The sequence below is a fragment of the Osmerus mordax genome, chromosome 1, assembly GCF_038355195.1.
Source record: "Osmerus mordax isolate fOsmMor3 chromosome 1, fOsmMor3.pri, whole genome shotgun sequence".
Classification (NCBI taxonomy): domain Eukaryota; kingdom Metazoa; phylum Chordata; class Actinopteri; order Osmeriformes; family Osmeridae; genus Osmerus; species Osmerus mordax.
In genome coordinates, this window is record NC_090050.1 from 21261815 (window position 1) to 21286202 (window position 24388).

General features: G+C 44.6%; 3 protein-coding genes across 6 annotated transcripts; 1 reads left to right on the top strand and 2 right to left on the bottom strand.

Annotated features, from left to right (window-relative positions):
- Nucleotides 1-92: 92 nt before the first annotated feature.
- Nucleotides 93-11558, bottom strand: LOC136940829 (serine/threonine-protein kinase 4-like). Its single transcript, XM_067233153.1, has 12 exons — nucleotides 11142-11558; nucleotides 9858-9938; nucleotides 8950-9078; nucleotides 8738-8852; nucleotides 8484-8648; nucleotides 8174-8341; nucleotides 7880-8017; nucleotides 7604-7732; nucleotides 7241-7451; nucleotides 4544-4692; nucleotides 1589-2568; nucleotides 93-1554 (listed from the first exon to the last, which is right to left on the bottom strand). Exons 1-11 carry the CDS (start codon nucleotides 11183-11185, stop codon nucleotides 2410-2412), a joined length of 1488 nt encoding a protein of 495 aa, XP_067089254.1. The 5' UTR covers nucleotides 11186-11558; the 3' UTR covers nucleotides 93-1554; nucleotides 1589-2409.
- A 661-nt stretch (nucleotides 11559-12219) lies between these two features.
- On the bottom strand, nucleotides 12220-13824 carry cox6c (cytochrome c oxidase subunit 6C). Its single transcript, XM_067241189.1, has 4 exons — nucleotides 13754-13824; nucleotides 12918-13032; nucleotides 12485-12614; nucleotides 12220-12333 (listed from the first exon to the last, which is right to left on the bottom strand). Exons 2-3 carry the CDS (start codon nucleotides 13020-13022, stop codon nucleotides 12489-12491), a joined length of 231 nt encoding a protein of 76 aa, XP_067097290.1. The 5' UTR covers nucleotides 13023-13032; nucleotides 13754-13824; the 3' UTR covers nucleotides 12220-12333; nucleotides 12485-12488.
- A 959-nt stretch (nucleotides 13825-14783) lies between these two features.
- On the top strand, nucleotides 14784-22965 carry ncoa5 (nuclear receptor coactivator 5). 4 transcript variants are annotated; one of them, XM_067246280.1, is made up of 11 exons: nucleotides 14794-14895; nucleotides 16446-16721; nucleotides 17124-17231; nucleotides 18179-18242; nucleotides 19489-19719; nucleotides 20139-20257; nucleotides 20462-20591; nucleotides 20904-21106; nucleotides 21260-21464; nucleotides 21620-21711; nucleotides 21850-22965. In XM_067246280.1, the coding sequence occupies exons 2-11, from the start codon at nucleotides 16553-16555 to the stop codon at nucleotides 22497-22499; spliced, it is 1971 nt and encodes a 656-aa protein (XP_067102381.1). In that variant the 5' UTR covers nucleotides 14794-14895; nucleotides 16446-16552; the 3' UTR covers nucleotides 22500-22965. The 4 variants fall into 4 exon arrangements, with proteins under 4 accessions (XP_067102407.1, XP_067102381.1, XP_067102399.1 ...); XM_067246298.1 differs by having other exon boundaries at nucleotides 21620-21690; XM_067246289.1 differs by having other exon boundaries at nucleotides 20907-21106.
- The last annotated feature ends 1423 nt before the right edge of the window (nucleotides 22966-24388 follow it).

Consider the following 24388-nt stretch of genomic DNA (forward strand, 5'->3'; position numbering starts at 1 on the left):
ACACATTGAACTGAACACAAGATGACTGCTAAAACGGCTCTTTTCTCTATGATTAAGCACACAGTCACTTTAAAGATGAAATCACTTTTGAATCCCTTTTAAAATCTTTATTTCATTTTATTAATAGGCAAACAACAAACAATTCAAACTGTGATTTGACCCAGGGATTGAGACAATTCGGCTTCAGTTCAGGTTTTCAGGAGGTGAACTTGTTCATCCCATCAGCTTTAAACTGACTGAAACCAGAGAGCTCTCAACTCTGACATCAAAACAAATTCAGGACCTCTGTTGCATAATTTAAGGCATGGATTGTAAGTACATCTCAGTTCATTTTTTTGTCCAAGGAATGAAAAGATGGGTAGCTAATACCAGTTCTTCATTCATTCACATTGCAGTGCTGAAATCTTCTTTCCAGTGATTGCTACTTCAGTGGGCTTGGATAGGATGAACTAGCCCATCCCACATAATATAACCTGGACACAACTTAACAATGAACTTCAACCCAAATCAAATCAGAAATAGATCAATTACTGTACATATACAGAATATCAAACCATATGTTAAACCTTAAGAGGATTTATAAAAATAACTCAATTGTTTCAACTCATAACAAAACCACGATACTATCTGGAGAAGCCACTATTTCAAGGCAAGCACAGAGAAGACCTGTATATGGACAAGATAAGGCAGTTCAAATAATTCCCCTTTTTTCAGTAACCTTTTTCCAGAGAAGTGAATTGTGCTTGTCAAATGTAGGCTGGGGAGCAGAGGATCATGGGTAATAAGCCTAGTTGAGTTATCACTGTACACACCTGAGACACGAGGCCCTGAGAGGCTAGTTTGTATAACACTGTCTGGAGTGGCTCCACATAACTATAGATCTAATAACTGTCTATACAGGGTTTACAGGTTCGAGAGGGAAGTCTGTAGATGGTCTAAAGAGAGTATAGATTGTACAGGCCAAGTAGACAGTTGATAGAGAATCTATAGACGTCTATAGAGGGTCTTTAGAATGTGAACACTCTTGACGAACGCCAAACAAACTCAAACTAGACATCACATTAACTCTATCCACTAGACATCACATTAACTCTATCCACAACCATTTCATTCACAGAGTTACCGTCAGCGGTTTGCGGACAGAATTGGAGTGTCTGAAGATTATCAACAGGGCCAAACAGAATTGAGTGTAACCCTAGTTTGCACTTATATGTATATTTCTGTACATCAAACAAAAAAAGCACAAACTTTCCCTGACGCTCCTCTTACTAGTCTGTCTGTAACTACTATCCGAGATAGAAAAACATCATAACTATAATCCATCTATGCATGGAATAACTGGATGAATACCAAATGTTTTGAACAATATAAAAATAAGTGGGAGCTGCTGTGTGGAATGTTGCCGCGGTGTTTGAGACAGATATAGATATGTCGCTGCGTCTGGTGACGCTGAGGTGAAACAGGGAGGTGAAACACCTGATCAAAGCAGTTCTCTCAAGTCCTTTAAGCCTAAAACGATGTTTGTAACTTTTTTTTTTTTTTTTTTTCTTGGAACTGGAGACGGACACACACACACACACGCGCACACCCCCCCCACACACACACACACTACATTTGTCTTTCACTGAGCCATCACTAAATGACTTGCTGAGAAGACGAAGCTCCGTGTTTCTCATAATTGGGATGGGTCCCTTGGGGAAGTGCTTAGCTACTGACATGGAGCTGATGTTGCTGTGGTCTCTACGGTTGCTGCTTTGTCTGGACGTTCCTGCTCTCCTCCCGTGTTCCTTTAGTTTGACTGGAGGCAGCCGTGATCAAGATGAGTCACAAATAAAATGTTTTTTAAAAGTATCGCTGAATAAGTACCAAATCACACATGGGTGATGAGAACAAATTAACAGATTAAATGAGGCACAAAAAGGTACAGTAAATTAGGTAAATGTTTCCCTTAAACCGTTTTTTTTCCGCTGGTAGGTGATTCAGCTTAAACTGAATCCATGAAAGCCAGGCAAGCTATGCTACAGTGTTAAGTGGACAGACATAAAGCAACACATTGATCAATGCGTACCAATAGAGGAAGGCAAACTAAGAATGTGCAACCACGTCGTTGAAGAAGAGGAATACTTTAAAAAGGTCTGACGTGCCCTCAAACGGTCATCTGAATAACTTAATGCCAGAACATGCATGTTTTGGAGTTAAGCGGTTGGGTTCGAGGGAAGTAACTGGCCCAGGAAGCTGGGAGCCACTGAGGCATCGAGCTCCATGCAATGTGTTCCAACTGCCCAGTGTCAGCTGACCAAGATCCTACAGAGTCTGGTCTAGTCTCATCTCCAGTCTAGTTCAGACCAGACCCAGTTGAGTCCAGTGCAATCCAACAGTGCCTGTGCTGGGGGGGTTTGGGTGCGTGGGTTAGAAGTTCTGCTGGCGTCGCTTCTTGGCCTCGATGGCGTCCAGGATGGGCCTCCTCTTGGCCTGGTAGCGCTGGCGGATCTCCTCGATCTCCTGCTCCATCTGGGGGTCCAGGGAGGCCAGGCGCACACGCAGGTCCTCCACACTCCACGAACGCATCTGCAGGACACACACAAGCCTGTTACCTACACACACACACACACACGAGCCATTCATCACAATCTACACACATATCACAATCTCCACACACATGCCTGTTATGTACACCTACACATGAGCACACGATTCATCACAATCTCCACACACACACAAGCCTTTATCTTCACACACATCTCACAATCTCCAAACACTAATTGAAATCTCCATGCACACTCAGTGATGATGATGTGGCAGGCACGGCTCCAGAACTAATAGGAGTGGCAGGCATTAGGTTTCCACAAGGGGGTATTTTTTATAGCTCACTTATTGAAACATTTATAGCTAAAATAATGGGTTGTGGGGGGGGGCAATAATGGGTGGTGGGGGGCACCCTCCCCCCTCCATTTGGGGAGAGGGGAGGGCATTGAGTGGGGCTACATGAGTGAGGGCTAATAGCTGTTTGGCAGTCAGATACGGTCCTTCTCCCTTCAGGGATCTTACTGGGATGTTTTACCAGCACTCCGCTGCTATTCAGGGAGCAGATCAATGGAGTATATTTGAGACTGGCGTCTCTCCTTCATGGAGGCTTCAGAGCGCCCAGGAGGACTGCATATCCCAGACTCCTCTGCCCTCATTGAACCAGGAAGAGAAGTGCAACACGGGAACAGAGATTGATGCATGGATAGAGAGATGGAAGGACAGAGACGGATGGAGCGATGGATAAAAGGAATAGGTAGATCGATGGATGGATGATGGAGGGGTGGATGGATAGTGGATAAAAGATTGGGTAGATTGGTCCGATGGATGTCTGACAGGACTGGGCAGATAGTTAAGAGTACCCATTTAAGAGATCAAATTAAAGAACACATTTATCCAACTCACTACCTATGATGGCTTTGTTACTGTGGGCATTCTCCTCAACATGCGACCGCCCCGGCATGTGTCCCTCATATGGAGACTCAGCCCAGCCTGGAAAGAGGGTTTAAACCTCTGCCATGGCCAGTTACTCACAGTACATGAACAGTGTCTCTGGACAGAGGAGAGGTGAGAGGAGGCGAGGAACCAAACAGAGATCAGGCAGGGGAGCACCAGGAAGGCTGGCAGACTGGTCATTCTTAACTCAGTCTCATCCATAATTGAGAAGAAGGCTCTCTCCAGATGTTCTACAGCTGCAGCAGGCTCCCTCACACTGCTGGACAAGCTGTCCAGACACAACCCAACTACCTTCATGTTTCCCCTCACAGTCAGGGACGCTCTGGAGAGACTTCCAACTGTCCTTTATAAAAAGCTATTAGACACCAGAGGACGAACATTACATTACATTTACATTTAATCATTTAGCAGACGGTCTTATCCAGAGCCACTTACAGTAAGTACAGGGACATTCCCCCGAGGCAAGTAGGGGGAATGTGAAGTACCTTGCCCAAGGACACAACGTCATTTAACATGGCCGGGAATCGAAGGCAACCTTCTGATTAATAGCCGATTGGTAAGAAGTCCAAGTCAAGCATTCCAACTACAAGGTGTTACACGTGCACACAGACCCCCACCACACACACGCTAACAATAGCAGCCCTGACGGTTCTATTCCCAGCCTGAGCCGCTCTTGTTCTCTTCATGTAGTCAGTAGGACCATCAAGATGACACTTCAATCGCCCCCCCCCCCCCCCCTCCTCGCATCTCATACATAGAGGGATTGTAATACAGCTTGTTTTGACACAACAACAAAGTAAACACGTGAAATAAAGGAAGAAGGAGCTTGAGGGAGATAAAGGGAGCTCTGCTGGGGGAGGGGGAGGGGGTGGGGGGAGACAGGACGACAAAAATGATCTGAATGCAGATTAGACAGCACACACATTCCAGGCCCAGTTCCACATCACTCTGCGGCCCGCTTGTCTTTCTCTATGCAGTCTGAGACATCCACAGAGACATCTCTCCGTCCTCTGAGACGTGCCTTGTCATCCCCGCCACTAAAACCGACCCCACTGGAACTCACCACTTCCAGGTCGCCCTCTGCTGGTAGCTTGCGGTTGTCTGCGTTGTGGCCCTGCTCTCCTGCCTGCTGGTGGCTGTTGGCCTCCTTCTCCTTCTGCTCAAAGTACTCCAGGAAGGAGGGCTTGGACGGCTGCATCGTGTCGTCCCGTCCTGCAAGCACACACACACACTCGTATTATTATGTTTTTAGAGCATGTGTGGTCTTTTGTGTTAGAATCGAGCTGTCAGTGTGTGAAGCAGACTGCTGTCTTTAATGAGCTGCTGCTACCACAGCCAGATAAAGGTCATCCCAACAGCAGTGATGCCCCTGGTATACTATAGTACTAATGTATGGATGGCCCCTGCACTGCCTGGCTGAACACAGCCCCTCCAGAGTCACAGAGGCTCACTCTGCACATGACTAATTCACAACATGCTCAATTATTCAGTCACGTCCTTATTGTATGGCTGATCTTGTCCAATCAGGGAGCAGAGACGTGTAAACATGAACACAGCGTCCCAGAACGTACTGGGTGAGGACGGACAGTGAAGCTCAGGTCACACACTGACTACATTTACATTTAGTCATTTAGCAGACGCTCTTATCCAGAGCAACTTACAGTAAGTACAGGGACATTCCCCCGAGGCAAGTACGGGTGAAGTGCCTTGCCCAAGGACACAACGTCATTTGGCACGGCCGGGTTTGAACTGGCAACCTTCAGATTACTAGCCCGATTCTCTAACCACTCAGCCACCCGACTACCTGACTGATCAAGCTTGGCCTGTCCTCGTCTATACGGCCCAGATGGTCTGAACTCACCCAGAGGAAGATGCATCTTTAAAAGCCCAACAGACCCCTAGGCCTCAGCTGCCCAGGCTAGCCTGACCAGGGAAGGAAAGAGAGGGTGTGGGGGGAGCAGGGAGGCACCCTGGGCACCATGGCCCAGCTTTGGGACATCTTTACTTGGCAGACATATCAATTATTCAGCCTGCTGGAGTTAAAACATGGAGACCCAGGGGCCGAGAGGCAGGAGGAAGATAACTGGAACAGAGATGGAGTTGGACGAGAAGGCAAAGGAGAGAATATGGGCGAGTGGGACAGAGGAGGAGAGGAGGAGAAGAAGAGGGTAAAAAAGCAGTAAGGAGAGTGAGCTGGAGAGGAGGAGGTACAGTGGGTTTGGGAGACAGGAACGGGAGGTATCTCCATCAGTCATCAGTTCCAATCATCACATCTTCGTACACACAGCACTCCTAAAGAGAAATGCAACTCCAGCAAGATTTGAGATAACCACTGGATTAATACGAGAAAAGTTCTTCAAACATTACGTAAGGGTCAAAAAGGCAGACAGAGAAAGTAAACTTTAAAACAATCCATCATAGTTGACATGAAATAGATTTAGAATCCATTTACAACAAGCAGAGTGTAATTAAGTTAATGTCTTATTACTATCTGTGTGTGTGTGTGTGCGCGCGTCATGACGTGCTGGTGTAAAGGAATAGGCTTTTAATTCCCTTAGCACCATTAGTGTGGATCAATAACTTATTCTTGTCCTTGTATTCTATTCTTGTATTCTTTCTCTCCTTCTTTCGTCTTCTCTCCTTATTTACTCTCCTCTTCTCTCCTTCTTTCCTCTCCTCTTCTCTCCTTCTTTCCTCTCTTTTGCTTATCTAAAGCAGGTAGGTGCTTGAGAAGCTAAATGTGTTTTTAACAGCTAAGAGCATAGATCCATTCTAACACAATACACCTCCATTAGACAGGAGATGGCTGAGGTCAGTGTGTGTGTGTGTGTGTGTGTGTGTGTGTGTGTGTGTGTGTGAGAGAATTAAACTCTGAGATTGCAGAATCTGCTCCAACAGAACCATTCCACTGACCTGGCATCCGTGAGTCACCTGAACACTTGCACTAGCATTCTAAGCTGCAACATTCCTCATGAACAATATCCAAGATCCATCTCTGATCGCAGCACAAACTACAGCTACACACACAGCTCTCAGGCTAGCAGCCCTGGCTGTGCCAACCTGTCTGGCCTGTATTATACGGCTAACAGCCATTTGCTGTACCGTAATATAGGTATCAGGTGTCTAGCTCTGTCTGTAGCTCTGGTTGTGGAATCTAATAGGAGTGGATAGTAAAGCCATCTAAATCCCATCATTTCACCAAACAGAGATCAGGTTTCATGACTGTGACTGGTGGGAAGCAGGAGGGGAGGTGAGGAATGACAAAATATGTTTAACTTCATTTAAAAGGACATGGAAACCTTACTCTCGCCTCACATTGGTGATATAAGTCAAGTCTGCTCTCTGGTGGCTGAAAGAGGAACTGCAGCTGACATCCGGCTCTGACACTGGGGTCCTGAAGGGCCATTGGTTCTCTAAAGCCACTTTTTCCATCGAATGGTTTCAGCACAGCTTGACTCCAGTTGCCTTTGGTACTAGGTACTTCACATTCCACTGCAAATAATGACCCCTCAATGCAGCTGGTCGTCATAGCGACTGAGCGTGATACTGCAGTGAGGTCGTCTTGAACACGACACACACGACTCTCGCTGGCTCTCGTCAGCAACCAAACAGAGGAATGCCCGCACCTCCTCAACTGACCACAGTGTTTTACGGGTTGTCATTTAACTGAGTACTCCAGTGCCTTAAGAATTGTGTCTATTTTAATATATTTCTATTGGGCTTCTATTGGTCTCTCCACGGGCCTGTGTGTGTGTCTTACTCTTCATGGTGCCTCCCTCCACCTCGTCCTCCTCGTCAGAGTTGATGACCATGGTGCCCAGCTGGGTGTCCACCATGGTGCCCGTGTCCCCGTGCTCGATCATGGTCCGCGCCGTGCCCCCCAGGGAGCTGGCCAGCGAGCCCGCCGCCTTGATGGTGTCCACCCCTGTCCCTGCCCGCACCATCGTGCCCTGGTCCACATCGTCCTCATCCTGGAGGGCGAGAACAACACATGCCAATCCTGATCCCATTAGCTACACCACAGGACAGAGAGCCCTTGTCCTGGTGTGGAATGAATAACAGAAATGCTTGTGTGTGCATGTTGTGCGTGTGTGTGTGCACGTGAGTGTGTGTGTGTGCGTACAGAGTTGTCGTCGTCCTCGGCGTCCTGCTCCCTCTCCTCGGCCTCCTGCTTCTTCAGCTTGATCTCCATGGCGTCTGTGATCAGCGCTCGCAAGATGCTGCTGGACTTGGATGCTTTGATGAACGGGTGCTGCAGGCGACAAACACGCACGAGAAACCTTGATATCCTTGATATCCACTTCCAACTGAATACTAATGAATGCTAAAAACAACGTGAGTACTATTAGTATCAGTACTAGTAGTATTAGTGATATTAGTATTAGGTAGGCAGGCGTACCTGTAACAGCTGGGTGGCTGTGGCCCGTTTTTCCGGGTTCTTCACCAGACACTGGGTGACGAAGTCTCTGAAGGGTTCTGACCAGGAGTCTGGGTTTCTGAAGGTGGGCGGGGGGTTGGTGGGGATCATGAAGATAGCCTAAGGAGAAGCAACATGGAGACCGAGGACACCTGGGTCAGATTGGCTGGTAGAAATAATAACATGTATTATTTCATCAAGATGGTGAACACACCCCCAGGGTTGATCAGCCCTTCGACCCCCCCCCCCCCGTAACCCCCTCGTCCCCAGTCTCACCCTCATGGGGTGGATATCTGCATAGGGGGGCTTGCCCTCGGCCATCTCGATGGCGGTGATCCCCAGGGACCAGATGTCTGCCACGCAGTTGTAGCCGATCTCCTGGATCACCTCAGGGGCCATCCAGAAGGGCGTGCCGATCACCGTGTTACGCTTGGCCATGGTGTCCTGGAGGAGAGGGGGCAGAGAGACCTTGAAAAAGATCTAGAAAACAGGACGCAGCCTAGCCCCCACCCTCTGTCCCGGTCTCGGTGAGTGAGTGAGAGAGAAAGAGAGAGGGGGGGAGAGAGGGAGAGAGAGAGAGCCTTACAGTGAGCTGTCCTGCCACTCCGAAGTCGGCCAGCTTGGCCTGCCCCTCGGCGTTGAGCAGGATGTTGCCAGCCTTGATGTCTCTGTGGATCTTCCTCATGAAGTGGAGGTACTCTAGTCCCTTCAGCGTAGACTGGAAGATAGCTGCTATCTCATCCTCTGTTAACTACACACAACACACACGTACAGTCAAGTCCCTGCTCTGTGGGCTGGTACACGGTCATGTAGAAGAGAGAGTGTGTGTTTGTGTGTTACCGTTTTGTTACGTAGCCGTATGATGTCTGAGACCGAGCCAGCACCACAGAATTCCATGACGATCCAAAGGTCGCTGTTCTTGAAGTAGCTTCCATAGTACCTGACCACATGGGGACTGGAGAGAGGGCATTCACTTATAAGCTTATCGGTTTAGCTGTATGTGTATCTGTGCTTGTGACAAATGGCAATGAACCTGAAACCTGAACACACACCTGTTACATTGCTGCATGATGGAGATCTCCTTGATGATCTCTTGCAGGTCTGACTCCACAGGAACCTGCTTGATGGCCACAATCTCCCCTGTCTCCTTATAGTGGGCCTTGAACACACTGCCATAGGACCTGATGAGACACAAACACAGACATTATATATGGGATGCACACCAATGCTACCTCCATGCTCATAGATTAAAGCCTAATCATGAAGGACGTTGACTACTTAAAAGTCATACGTAATCCAGGACAGCATCAAAGCAGCTGGCAGAGAAATAGCTGCAGCTACTCTGTACACGCTGCCATGTCTACTCAACCTGCCGTATGGAGCGATCCATCGAGATAACAATCAAGATGTCTGATAGACACGTAATCATCTCCACCCTACCAGAGGAAGTGGCTGCTTACAGAGATAAACAGAAGAATAATGACCCTGGATCGTGTCTGGGCTGTCCCCTGCACACTTGTGTTTCTCCTCCTGCCCACATGAGTAACCACACAGACAGGGTATGTACTGTCAGCATGATGGTGTCGTATAAAACCACAGATCTGTCTAGGACTCTGCTGGCTGATTCTGTAGTCTAAAGTAAAAATGAGTCAGTTGATTCATGTTGGTATCAGTCATTTACTCCCTGTGGAGGAGGATATGATGGCACACCAAGCCTACAGCTGACTGGTTGACTCGCTAAACAGGAAGTTGAGAAACAGGAAATGAGGAAGTTTAGTTTCTGATGATGCAGGAGGGAGGGGCATGCTGTCTGCATGACTGACACCGCTGGGCCTCCTCTAATGACAGAGACAGAAATGGGGGAGGGAGGGTGGATAGAGAAAAACAAACTCAAGAGGCACAACTGAATGCACAGTCCAGATGCTGTCATTTAAATGTGTCTTCTGTGGGAGGCTCTCACCCTTCACCGAGCTTCTCCAGCACGTCGAAGACTTCCTCTGGCTGCTTGGTCAGACTGTCTTCACTCAGCTTCTTCAGCTGCCTGTGAGGATGAACAGGGGAGAGTGTGAGTGGGAATTAAACACAACTACTTCTAAGAGTATTAATCAACAGACGCCTAAGAGGACAACTTATTGTCCTAATATTTGGTCGAGCTAGTCAACAACAAATATAGCCTCCATGAGTAAAAAAAAAAAAAAAAAAAAAAAAGAGGCTTCTAAGAGCAAAAATAGCCAACATGAATTAAACACAAAATCAAAGGCTATGTTTGACAGGCCACTAATGAGCTTTCTGTAAGTGGCTAGACAAAAATACACTAGATTAGAAAAATTGATTTAAAAGGCAGGATATTCAAACTCTGTAACACAAATGACTGGTAGTAGTAGTGCAAACTAACAGTCGGTCAACAGACAGAAAGTGGTCCATTGACTAACGTGGTCAGCCATATTTAAATAATTTCCTTCATTAACCTACACCTCAAAAACAATGTTCACTTTTCATCCATGTGTCCATGATAGTTTGTTAGTAATTGTGTTTAATTTGTCCCCAGCTCCCTCACAGCCCTTAAAGTGCATATCTTCACAACTAACAAGAACGTGAGGTGGTGAACCAGTTGGGAATGGGTAGGTCCCCTGCTTAATACACTGCTCAGAGGAAATGACAGATGAGATAGCGGTTAACTGTCACTGCTGGAGACTCGCGATACCGGTACAGACAGACTGACTTAAAGCAAATACAATTGGAACATTGCAAACACTGTAGGATAGCTGGACAATTATAACCTCATTATGTATACATACACAAGCAGTAACTTACAGCCCAATGTGTTCGTGTACTTTAAATTCAACTGACAACTACAAGGACTCACATTATTACAGACACCACAAAACAGAAATGGCATTAACAAATTGCATTTAATTAAAAATAATTGTGTACAACCGCTTGTTCCCATCCCATTTCATTTAGAATATACAAACAGCGTACGGTATTAAGAGAGCCTGCTTCATGTTCATGTCTGCTCATGACAAGTGTTAAGGTAGCCTGTTCTCTAAACTACTTGGCTAGCTGTACAGTTTGGACTGACACCATGTGCTTGAGATTTGCTTATTCCAGGGTAGTCAACTGCCAACAAAGTCATATTTATATTCTTAAACTGTCCCTGGCAACATATTAGCTTAAGACGTAAATGCTGGTTAGCTAGTAGCTAATATAGCTTCTAGCTTACTTGCTAATAGCTCATATTTACCTGCGTGGGTTATTCCTCATCTGTACTTTGTCCTTGTCTTCCATGGTTGTTTTAGGAGTAACACCAGTGCTTATAAATAGTTTTCAATACCCAGGCAAGTGTGCTGGCTAGTTTTGCAACTAGCTAGCTCCCGCACTTGCTGCTTGCTGTTCTGGCGGTGTCTTCGTTTCGATGTCTTAAAATATGGTTAACTAGCGTTAGCAGACTAGCTAACGTAAGCTAGCGAGATGAAGTCGACCTGTTTTGGCTTTCTGACAGTTGTCTGCATTAAACTTCTCATTCGTTTGCGAATTAGTTTTAATTGGTAACAGAATTCGGTGGGTTTGTCTATGTACAGGAATACCACTCATGCCTCCGTCATCTTTCTGTTTAAAAACTTTATAGCTACTTTACAATTATCTTGTTGGAGGCGGTCGTCTTGACCTTAAACCAGGAAGAGCGCTTGAGACTGGGCGGGTGGAAAGGAGGGCGGGTGAGGGGGGAGACCGCCATGAACAAAGACTTTGGTACAATGACTTCAGAGGGCGCTGTAACTGCGTGCAGCGACCCTAACGATCCCTACATGCCTGTTTTGAACTTCTGTCCTTGGTTTTAACAAACTTGTAGGGAATATTCATATAATTTCCGCCTTTCTTAGAATACATCGCTGATCTGGCAAGTGGATGAGTAAAACCATCGGGGACTTGCTTTCAACCCTCCACGTCAGGTCTCGGAAGAACATTTTAATGATGCAAAAACAACCATCTTTGTCACGGATAACTCACGTCTCACATTCAGGTAAACCACAGGTTCCATAGGATTAGCTCTACCACCCATCAAGAAAGTTAATCATGGTATTTTCTGAATCTGAGGGTTTACAGACGCACCATGAAGTCATCACAAATTGTGAGTGGGAGTGACAACTTTCCATCTGTTAGAATTGACTGAACAAACGTGCCAGCTACAAAATATAATTGAGTTGCTTCTTGAACAACGCCAGTGTTTCACCTGGCGCTATAAAATAATAATAATAATAATAATATAATGATAGGGGAAACACTGAACGCAAAGCATATGATTTTAGGCAGGCAGGCAGAAACACATAATAGATAATTTTATTTATGAGAACATACAAACAATGTTCACATCAGACATCAGTATAGAACATCGAGGATTAGGGACTTCCAACCGGGAATGCAGAGCATGACAACACCTGGAAGAAAAAGAAGAGGACATTTGAGATGGCTGCCCCAAATTAGAATGGATACTTGGCATGACGAATGATGAAGTAAAGACCTACATAACACTTTAATGGGATCCTCTGCATAATTTCTCAGATACATGAGGATGGGATAGCTACACACGTGTTTATTCTCCAGATGGCCGGACGCTCTCGAAGATCCCTGCTTCCCTCATGGCATTGAACTCATTGGTGGCGTCATACTGCTTGTAGAAGTCAGCATAGGCTTGTTTCCTGGGCTCAGTGACTCCGTACTGGAAATCAGGCACAGGGCACACTTATTTCTGGTCATCTTAAAACAATGTCACAATCCTTTTGAAAACATTTTTAACAGTACTTCCCATCCCACGCAAACATATTGTTCAAGGAGAGAAGACAAGCAGTGCATTTGCTAAGGTTGGTGGTAAAGAGCCATTAAAGCTGGTTTATTTTTTTTTCTAGTAGGACTGTAGTTGGCTAGGACTACATTTACTGTATTGTATACAGTCAGGAAGTACCAATCAGTCGTTGTAGTTTGTAGCCGATGCATATTAAAAAAGCCTGGTCAGTGGACACACCTTGAAAGCTGCAGCTGCAATCAAGGAGAGTGTGAAAGCGATGGGCAGATGAAACCTCAGACGCTTCCCCAGCAGTCCTCTCATGGCAGGCTTGACCAAAGACATCTTTAAATGACTACGGAAGAAAAGAATACATGTTTAGATTCATACATATCAATTATAGCGGAGATAACATTTACTAAGTTAAATGTCTCACAATTTGTGCTAAGTTTGGGCTGAGTATGTTTTCGACGACATGGTATAATGGACTTGCTGGCTAGCTGCACAGGAGAATATCATCTGATCTGAGAACCTGGCTGGAACTGTCCCAAGTAGTTGCTCGCGGGGGTCCTTAAAGGACAACGAGTGGACTTTGGTTCGCTGTTTAGTTGTAACTGCCATCAGACCCACATAAAGAAATGTAACAAGACTACAATAACATTTAGCTGCTGTAGCAGCGATCATTTTGTTCAGGATCCAAACACTTGTAGATGGTGCGTAGTACACCAGCCAACGTTCGTTTGTGATATTAGCATAAACACGTTTGATAATACCAATGCGGTGAGAAGGCTACCCACTGCAACCGAAACCAAAGCCTTTAAAAAAGCAGCGAGCGAGTTTAAATACATTGAGACATAGCAGGTAGGCTAGGCAAACCGCTACCTACTAACACACACACATCGAGCAAGCATTAGCTAGAGAGCTAACTAACTGCTAGAGAATGTAAAACGTAGGTGACAGACTTGAGGGCATGTACCCAAGAACATACCATTTTTGGCACAATAAAACTTTACAATCAAACAAATGTTGAATATAATACATGTATTTATTCTGGTTACATTAAACCGTATACTTACTAATACGACTCGCGACCTTCACAGGAAAATGCTAGCAAAACTCTGACGCGTTGATCTTAACCGGAAGGAAATGTACAGAGTCCGTTAAGGGACAACCTTCAGGATGGCAATTTGAAGGGTCAAATAAGGTACGCGCTTGTTAATTTATAAGGTTTCTGACTTACGGTATAGTATAAAAACGTATATATCAGTAACTTATAATGAGCTACTGCAATCACAAGTTAAGAAGAAACATTTATGTACAGTATGACATACACGTATAAGCGGTGGCACTGAGAACACCAAACACGCATGCAGGTGTCGCCACCATACACACAGCTAGCTATCTAACTTATGTTCCCCAAGACTACATTTTGTTTTCTGACATACACCACCGAATTTGTTTGTTTTCACCTCTTTAAATTTGAAATATGGATTTATTTCTATGAAAAAAAATTCCGTTCCAAAAATTCAGGGTTCGGAATTTCAAGGTGCTCAAATTCGAACAGTAGAATTCAGACCAAAAAATTAAATAAAAAAAAATCACGCTTCAGAAATTGAAATAAAACAAAATCCAGGCTGCTCAAATTCGAATGGTAAAATTCAGATAATAAGAAAGAAATTCTGATTGCAACATCCGGGATACCAAGGATAGGTAAGGAATTCAAGCCTGAAAGCAATCGAACCATCTCACTTCTCCGAGAAGGGTCCAACCGCAGACCACTCTCCTCAGGCCCCTCTCATCCAGGTGTAGCTGGACAATTTTCTTTCACTTTTAAATATATTCATTTTTCAATTTTAAAGAGGTGAAATCAAAACCTACAAATTCGGTTGTGTTTAAATTTAAATATTAAGTATTCAATGCCTTTTAAAATTCAAAACATGTCACTGATTTGCTTCCATAGTAATGTAGTAGGTAGGTGGTGGATGAGAGCCATGACTGCCCTGTACCCCCCTGCACAGTAGGAGGCGATATGTGCACCTTTTTGTTGGATGCGATCCGCCAATCAAAAACAAGAAGAAGGCCAAACCCCGCATTGCGTGCGCAAGAGGAAGCGAGCTTGAAGACTAGTAGCCTCCATTGCTGTAACGTCCGCGGCAAAAGGGACATCATTATACCGAAGAAAAGGCGCTACAACTTACGAAAGTCTCCATGCTGGAAGGTAGAGAAACACGTAGACTGTAATTAAATACTGTTTGCTAAATTAAGTAAACCGAGTTTGCCAAGACTCTTTGTCGGCATGCTCACCTCACTGCACATATCCTAGCCCACTAGCTTTATCTTTCTAATACAGCTAGGCTAACACGGTAAATCCCGGCTTTAGCAACCATAGCTAGCTAGCTAGTGTAACATGTGGCTCATTCGTAGCTAGCTACTGAACTGGTCAGATAGCTAGATAAATTGTATTTAAAGTAAAAACCAAACAAACAATAGAACTACATAGCTTACCGTAGTATTCTGAGTCAATTCCCCCGTTTAGGTAGGTAGAATGGGCTACTTAGGCTAACACTTCACATTCAATTTACATTTAAATTCAATTCATATTGCGCACCCAGTTAGGACAAATAGCACCATCTTAAATATTAAAATATATTTTATGTGGTTGTTATGGGACAGCTCAACGTATTATAGTCGAAAGGTCATGTGTTAATGGACGAATGCAAGGTTATAGCCTGCTAAAATGGGCTAATCTCTAAATGGACCTACAGTGGTGGTAGGCTACCGGTCTGAGGTAGCGCTGCGCGATGTTGTGTTGCTAGACAACCTCAATGTTTAGTCGTGAACATACCTCTAAATATGCATTTAATTTTCTGTGGAGTGACGACATTGTTTTTCGATGTTGGATATTTTGTCCATTCTATGATTGTGATATTACGTATTTGGCTGATATTCCAAGTCTTCATTTTCCGTTTCAACTGTTGCCGTAAATTTCATATGTCCGAATCAACGAAAACGTATATCGACGTGGATGGAGAAATGATTAAAATTAAACTTCCCTCTGCAATTTCAATCAACCAGAAATAGTCAGTGACCTGCCTTCAAAAACTGTATACACTCAGTAGTAAAATACAACACGGATTAGACATGTCTTCCCTTGGTCACCCCCCAAAATTACAGGAGCATCCCGTTAATTTATGTAAGATAGAGATCTATGTCAAGGCATCAGTCTGAACTCTAAACTTATGTGCAAACATTTGAGTTTTCCCCAATATTCCTGTCACTGGGCAAGTCACTCTACATACATTCAGTTTTTTTGTATGTTGAAGCTGAATAAGGGCACACTGGTCATGTACAGGATACTGTCTTCTAAGTTTTAATGAATTTTCAAACCGCTTGTATGGCTATTGTCCCCTGTTGTAAATGCAGGTCATTCCAGAGTAATATGCCTGTGATTTATAGATTTTTGACATGTACTCAAGTTCTCTTGACTACTCTCGTCCGATTTTAAATCTTGCATAATCAATCGCAAAAGGTTGTTTCTGAAATGAACGCATTTTCGTCAAGATAAGAAGACTTGAGTAACTGATTCTGCAAAATGAATCAAATTTATAGTAGCCTACACATCATATTTCTTATTTGACTTTTGTGCATTTTGCAGGGATTTGATTTTGAAGTTTCGTCCTCCGTAAAGTGTATCCTAAGCATTTTGGTAACATTTGAATGAATGAAACATTTTACCCCTTTTTCTGTTATTTCACTGACGTTCTGTAGGAGCTGGGATAAAATTATCAAGCCGCACACAAAAATAAAAAAAGACAAATCAAACCAAATACCAAGCAATTTGCCTCGAGAAGACCAAGTACGTTTGGGACCTTGTCATGTCGCGCAGACGAAGCCCTAGCGGGTCCCCTTCCCTTCAACGCTCAACCACCAGCAGTAATGACCCGCGGGATTTGGAGAGGAGGATTTTTGTGGGAAATTTGCCAACCACTCACATGGATCGGAAGGACTTGGAAGACATGTTCAGTTCTTATGGCAAGATAAATGGTCAGTAATCAACACAATACCCACCTCAGAGGAAAACAATTTTCATTTATCACTCTTTTTAAATGTGACAACCCTTGGTAACACTTGGGATACCCCAAGTTACTCATAACTTAAACAAATTCTCAGTGCTCTTGGACACTTCATGAGTGATGATTGTGTGTGATCCGAGGGTGTAACCTTATACACCCTCACATACTCAAGCCACCTACCCTACACTGATCACAGTTCTTTTTGTTCTCAAGCATAACCAGCATACCACTGTCAGTCAAACTAGTATGCTTGACGTTTTCCTTAATCGTGTATATATGAGTAACTTGAGGCCCAGTGTTATCAAACATTACAGATCCTAAAAAAGTGTTTCTTGGTATGCGGTCCAAACCCCCTGAAATATTCCTCTTTCAGCCCTCTCCATGTTCCATGGGTACGGATTTGTTCAGTTTGAACGTGTGGAGGATGCGGAGTCTGCTAAGGCGGGACATAAGGGTCGAATATATAAAGGTTATAAAATAGGTAAGGTTTACCTGCAATAGATGTGAATACCTAGCTATATAGGCTATTTTTTTGCTTACACTTTCTCAGAAGTAGTAGGCCTAGATGTAGTATCTATAATGTTTTTGTCAACTTGTTAAACAGCTTTGGCTTACTCAGTTTGTTAGTGCATGCCTTTCAAGGATCTAAAGTTTTAGTATAGCGTCATTGTCAGGATTATTGTTTAAGCAGGGTGGCTACCAGTTCTATTTTAAAGAATAGTTTTGGTTTTCAGTTGGAATTAAAAGGTGGTTGGTAACAATAAGACTGCATTCAAACAACACCCTCTGATTTCAGGCCCCATTGTTTAGCTTCTGAGCTAGGAACTTGTGTTACGTAGACCTTGTAATGGAATTGTTGTAGTCTATCTGAATTAATGCAGTGAATCCTTACTGTAACTAGAGATTCTACACTTAAATCATGATAATGATTTCTGAATAAAAATTGCGTTCTTCTTTTGGAGGGGTGCAAAATAAAGTCCTAATAAACACTTACAAACCTTAAATGATGTATCTTAAAATATTTAACTAGTTGAAATGTGGTTGGCTTTTGTGTTGTCAATGAAATGGGGCACTAATATTTATAATACTTTTCTAATCACTTTCACTTGTATGTAGGAAAATCTTGCCTTGATTTTTCAAGGTTGAAGCAACACATTTCTCCCCTTTCTGATTTGAATTTGTGAAGTAGATCGGGATGAATTTTGCTTAAAGAACACCATCCTGCAAAGAACTTCTGACGTTCTGCAATATTTTTTCATCTCGTCCAATTTTCTATTTGGATTTTCAGAACTTCTCTGGAGCTCAATTTTATGGAACGTGGAAGTGTGCGCCGTGTCAAAGTTCATGGTCACTTCAAAAAGCAACAATCCGCTGATATTAAATTAAATGTTACTGTTATGTTCAACGTTTGGATTGGTTTATTTTCAGATGTAAATATGGCTGCGGAGCGACGACAGAGTAAACCTCAATCCCGGCCGAGCCCTTCACGCAGGTAAAGTAACGCTAAGTGGGTGTGAAGAGTTGGCAGCATCTCAGCTGCTCTCTGCAGTGAAAAGACCGCTTTTACCAGTCATTTTCACCGGGGGTTGTCAAAGCGCTTTTGACAAATTAGATTTTATGAATAATCCCTCTCCAAGCCTTCGTAGATTAAAAAAAATTGTTGAAATAAAAAAAATGCAAGGAGATTTGAAATCCAACCAAGTGTCTTTGTCTCTCAAAGATTTTTTTTTATTTCTGTTTCACTTTTTCTTCGCGTCCCACTGTGTCCTAGACCCATTAGTGTTCTGAGTACAGGCCTTTTTTGGGTGTAGAAATTCTACGGTCATTGAAGAGAGAGATTGGTGTTGATGGAATACAGCATCACAAAAATACGCTTGCGTTTTCACAGGTCCTGACAATAAGGGTGATGTTTAAAGCATTTGCGTTGGCTAATGTCTGTATCAGATTAATGTCAGTACGCTAACCTCTATAAGAATGCGATAGCGGCTACTTGTTTTGGGGGAATTTTACATTCGCAATAAAGCATCTCTTGTGTTGATGTGTGGAAATCTTTTGGGGTATTTTTAAATATCTCCTCTTGGCGTCAAAGGATATTCGGTAAGGAATACAAAAATTGGAGAAAAAAAATACCCGAAGTATGAATGCGTTAATTATTTACTGTTACTGGGGTCCTACTTGCGATATCGTTCTTTGGAATACTAGCGTCCTCAAACTTGATTTGAAACGGATCTGTTCTCCATCGCTCTCTGAGGAGTATGCTCGGTCGTAATGGGTAGAATAGGTATGCCTTTGAAAATGACCATTGTCACCGTCACACTAGGACCATCTAATCGGTGGAAAGCGTGCGTGCCTTCATGATATCCCTCAGGAATGGTCTTTCAGCCTTTATCCGGATCGCGTCTTGCCGCTTTGCGCCTCAAATTAGACCTGAACATAGACGACCATAGTGTAGAATGTAAGCTTCCAAGAAGAACTTTATTTCAAAAAGCCAGTGTTCAAATCCAAGACCCTGTGGTCCTTGTTATCCCCATTTATCGGTTCTCCTCCCAGTCTGTAACAAACAAATTCAAAAATCTACCAAAGGAGAGTTGACCAGGAACTCTCTTTTTAAAAATGAAACTCTAAAAAGACAACAGTGCACACGGTTAGAGTTCGTCCGTCAATATAAGACATAAACATTGTCAAGTGGTCCAGGCTGAAATTTAAGTTTTCGTTAACTTCTCTGTTCGTCCCTCCAGGCCTCCATATGGCGGTTATGTGGATGGCCGAGAGCCGCGCCCCCGTTCCCGGTCCCCTGTGCATGGGCGCGATTCACGGGAACACCGGGATGGGCACGACAGAGGGGAACCTGGCCGAGAACCACGGCTAGGCGGAAACCCTCGCGACCACGAGCCCAGAGACCCCAGCTACGACCGGTACCGGGGCACCGAGAGCAGGGAGAAGGATCCCAGAGCGGACCCCTCATACAGGTAACCTCCCCAGCTCTGCCTGCTAGAGGAGGCTCCAGTACACCAGTGAACGGCAGCTCGCTGGGCAAAAAGGCCTTGTTGATGGCAGTGGTCAGACTGGCCTGGGTTGCGTTTCCCGCGTCGTAAGCCTAAGTTGATCGTAGAATCCATCGTACAACGAATCTTGGTTTTACGGTCATTCCCAAAGCCACCGTAGCTAAAGTGTTTCTTGAAAATTCCTAGCTCTTGAAATCGCATAGATTAGCCTACTCCTTACGAGCATGTTTGGTAAACGCACGTAAGAAATATAGATGGTTTTGTTATTTTGCACGATCGTTGCTACGATCCATCGTTATCGGGAAACGAAGCCCAGACTGGTAACATGGAGTCCCAGTGAATTGAGCTTGTTTCAGATGTATCTGTATGCTTTCTCTTTGCAGAGATGAGGGATATGATCGATATTACCGCAGTGGTGCCCCGGACGATTACTACCGCAAGAAGGAAGAGCCTTTCAGAGATCCATACCGAGACCCATGGAACGGCCGCAGAGAACAGGAAGGTAAATAACGTCTTGTAGATTACGTCCAGGACCAGTACATTTGTTTTTATATATACATTTGGGATTAGAAGCAAAACCTACAAGGTGGCAGCTCTACAGGAACCACATTTGGTTGTCCTGATCTTGAGAGACGAGGGTGTTTGTCCAGGGGAATTGGGAGCCCCTCAATACAGGAAGTAGAAGCATGCCTGTGTTTTCTTCCAGATGACCGTGGGAGGGTAGAGGAGCGCCGCCGTAACGAGCTCTACCGCCAGTACTACGAAGAGCTGCAGCGGAGATACGACACGGAGCGCCCCGTCGACTGCTCAGTCATCGTCGTCAACAAGGCTCAGAAGTATGTGTGCCCGTTTACGCTCTTCAAAAGGGTCCTTTAAATGATCACATCACACTTGAGCTGGTGTGAGGAATGCAGTATGTCCACTGTGTCGAATACACAATGTTTCTTGGCACTGGAAGTCTGATGCCATAGTTGTCCTGAAGGCTTCTGTAAACGGAATGTGGAATCAGGTTATTTGAAATTGACACTTAACCTGAAGAACAGTTGGTTCCCACCCGATTTGGAAAATGTGTTGCAATCGCATTTTTCATTTCATATCCTGCTTTGTGTGTGTGTGTGTGTGTGTGTCCTTGCGTGTTGTCCATGCTGTAGGGAGTATGCGGAGACAGTGGGCCGGAAGGTGCGAGACCTGGGTATGGTGGTGGATCTGATCTTCCTCAACACCGAGGTGTCCCTCACACAAGCCCTGGAGGACGTTGGCCGCGCCCGCACGCCCTTCGCCATCATCATCACCCAGCAGCACCAGGTCCATCGCTCCTGCACCGTCAACATCCTGTTTGGAACGCCGCAAGGTAGGACAGGGAACAACTGGGTGCTTGGACTGTTGGAAGGGTAGTGTGTATATATGGATTGTATTTTGTAAGATGCTAAGCAATGGCTACTTAATACAGTCATCCAACACTAGCTCTTATTAGTTTTAAAATCTCTATGTCCTGGCCCTTCAGAGCATCGTAACATGCCCATGGAGGATGCCATGGTCCTGGTAGCCCACAACTACGATGCGTATAAGGTGGAGAACCGCGATAAGGAGCGGGAGGAGATTGCCAGGAAGGCAGCCAAGATGGCCGACGAGGTTCTGGTCAGGGAACCTGACAGAGAGAGTCACCCCGTCACATTGCTGCCGACCATCACTCTGCTGTCTGAGAGCAGGTTAGTCTTAAGGCTTTCTGCTGCTTTTCAGAAGGGACTTCCTGCTGCATTGTTTTGTGTCTTTCTGTCACTTGTTAGACTCATTTCTTTCCACCCCTCTCTCTCTCCACTTCCCGCTCTCTCTCTCTTCACTTCTCTCTGCTGTGTCTTGTCAGGTTTGTGACCCCAGAGGAGCTGGACAGTCTGATTAATTACTTGAGGGACAAGAGGGAGCGCTTGGTGCAAGGTAGGGCTGACCCACATGCAGGTACACTCCCACTCTGGAACACCCAGCTATCACACAATATGCATTTTAAAATATAGCCAGTAAATACCATGTGACTTCATTGTTGACCCGAGTGTTGTTAACAGCAGTGCGGTTTGTAACTCTTGTGTTCCGTTTCAGCTACTGGCCTTCCTCCCTCAGTACCATCCCATCACGAAGTCTCCCCAGCCCAGCCCATGCCCCCCTCAGCCCACTCGGTCCACGCACCTCCACACAGCACTCATCCGGGCCACATGGGTCTGCCCCCTTCTTCCAACCCCCCGCCCAACCCCAACCACCAGCAGGAGTTGCAGGCTAAGATTCTTAGCCTGTTCAACAGCGGTGTGGGGCCTCCAACCTCCTCCCCAAGCCCCTCCATGGCTCCCCAGGCTCAGTCCTATGTCTCCATGGGCGTCCAGCAGTCTCTCCCTTCCTCGTCCCTCTCCGCTCCTTCACAGGCCCCCATGGGTGCACGCCCCCCCATGCGACCAGGTGGCGTCCCCCCAAGCGGCCTCCCTCAGGGGTACGGAACCCCTCCAGGCCGCATGCCACCCCACCAAGGGGGACAGAGGCCTTCCGGGGGCGTGTCTTCGGGGGCAGGAATCAACTTCGACAACCCCAGCGTGCAGAAAGCTTTGGACACACTCATCCAGAGTGGCCCTGCTCTTAATCACCTGGTCAACCCTGGAAACTCGGCCCCACCCAGACAAGGAATGCCTGGCATGGGTCCTGGCATGGGTCCGGGCATGGGACAGCCCCCGTCCGTGAGCATGTACCCCCGCCATTACTAATGTTATCCACATGTTTCCTAATCTCTAATATAGTGGCCCCCACCACCTGGGCCCCTCAGTCTACCAATCATCTTTTGTTCAAAAAAATTCCTCAGTTAGTGATGTGTCGATGGCTTTCTTAGAATTAATTATTTGTAGTTTTACGTTTGTAAATTGCTTTTTAATTATCAATGAATTTGTTCTAATTTTTTTTTTTTTTACTCTAGCTATTGTGATAGATGGTTATTTGTTGACAATTTGAAACTTTCCAATATTTCTAAATGACTGCCACTTGGTCTGGTGGCTGAGAGGATGTGTAATTCATTGCTGCATTACTTGTAGGGAGAAGTAGTAATGATCCCCTTGCCCTGCACTTCGTGTTTTTGTGACTTAGTTCTGACTTTTATACACCTTGTGTGACTGTGAATACTTGCAGTGCTCCTGAAATAAAACATTTCTTGTGTTTCGGAATGCAGCGTGTTGTGGTGATGAAAGGGTATGCCCCAGGGCGTGTTTAAAGAACACATGTAGGAAATGAGGAGTCTCCAATCTTGCTGTAGTAAAATGGTATTGGTTTATTGCATTTTGTGCTGACAAATCTATAAAATGGAACGGGAATCGCCAGAAGCCATAGAGATAAGCGTTTGAAATGTAAAGATAAAAGTACTTTTCTCCTTTTTTTATGTACCATGAAACACAATAGAGAATACATATTTCTTTCAAATATTTAACAAACACTGACACAAAAAAATAAGCACCTCCACATAACGGTGAGTGACACTAAGTTGTATATATTTATATATATTTTTTAACAGGTAGATAACCCCCTCTTGCTGGCTCCACCCCCCCTCCCAGTTATCCACATACATACACATCCCCACGGAACTGATAATAGATACATGTGACTGCTCTACCACACCACACAAGGACAGAGGGCAGAGGTTTGGACTGAAAAAATGGTTTACCTTTAGTAGATGTTTGTGTGTGTGAGTAACTCTTTTGTACCTACACCCGTTCCTGTTTAAAACATTCATACAAAACTTATCTTTCGCAACTCCAGTGAATTGAAAACAAACCCTGTGTGCGATCTTCAGATGGTTCTCTGATGTCCTAAATAGTTTGTGTGTAGTAAGTGCATTGTGTTCCAGAGCAACTATATCTAGTAGTGTAATTTACAATTGATGGTGATATTCATGGGCAGGGTGTTGAGAATCCCACTCATTAATGTTGACATTTAAGCTTGTGGCCATCTTAATCCTGACCTTCTCTGCCAGCTCAGCTTGCATTTGTGTCGTGTGTGTGCCTGCCAGTAAGAACAAATGTGCCACTATTGGATCAGAGTTTGGGGTTAATTCCTTGGAGTATTCCATGTTCATGCATTTCCTAGATAACTGAATAATACTTTGGTTATCACTTCATCTGTAAATATATATGAAACAATTGATACATTAGTGAATTGGCCTCTTTGACAAATATTCTAAAAGAAAACAGAATTCTGTAACTCACATTTCAACCAGGACATACTGGTGTTCTATATCAAATAAAATATACCTAACACAATACTATTGAAATAAAAGCAAAGGATCAAATAAACCAATGACCCATATTAACATAATACTGTATACCATAAACACTTCAATATATTTGCAAAACTACACCTTTGTCAGGGTAATGTGCATGCATGCATCGATTTACACAGACGTTACTGGAGTTAGGCTCTGCTTGCACTGTACTGAGGGGACTAGAAGTCTGAAATGACTTCTAACTGACTTTCAAACTGAAAATGCAATTGCCAGTCTGATCAATAGGTGGAAGTGTCATTATAACACATTCAGACCAATCTGTTGGTTGCGTGTATCAATATTGTGTGTTAGTGAGAGTCAGTGTCCTTTGCAAAGACACCAACTCCT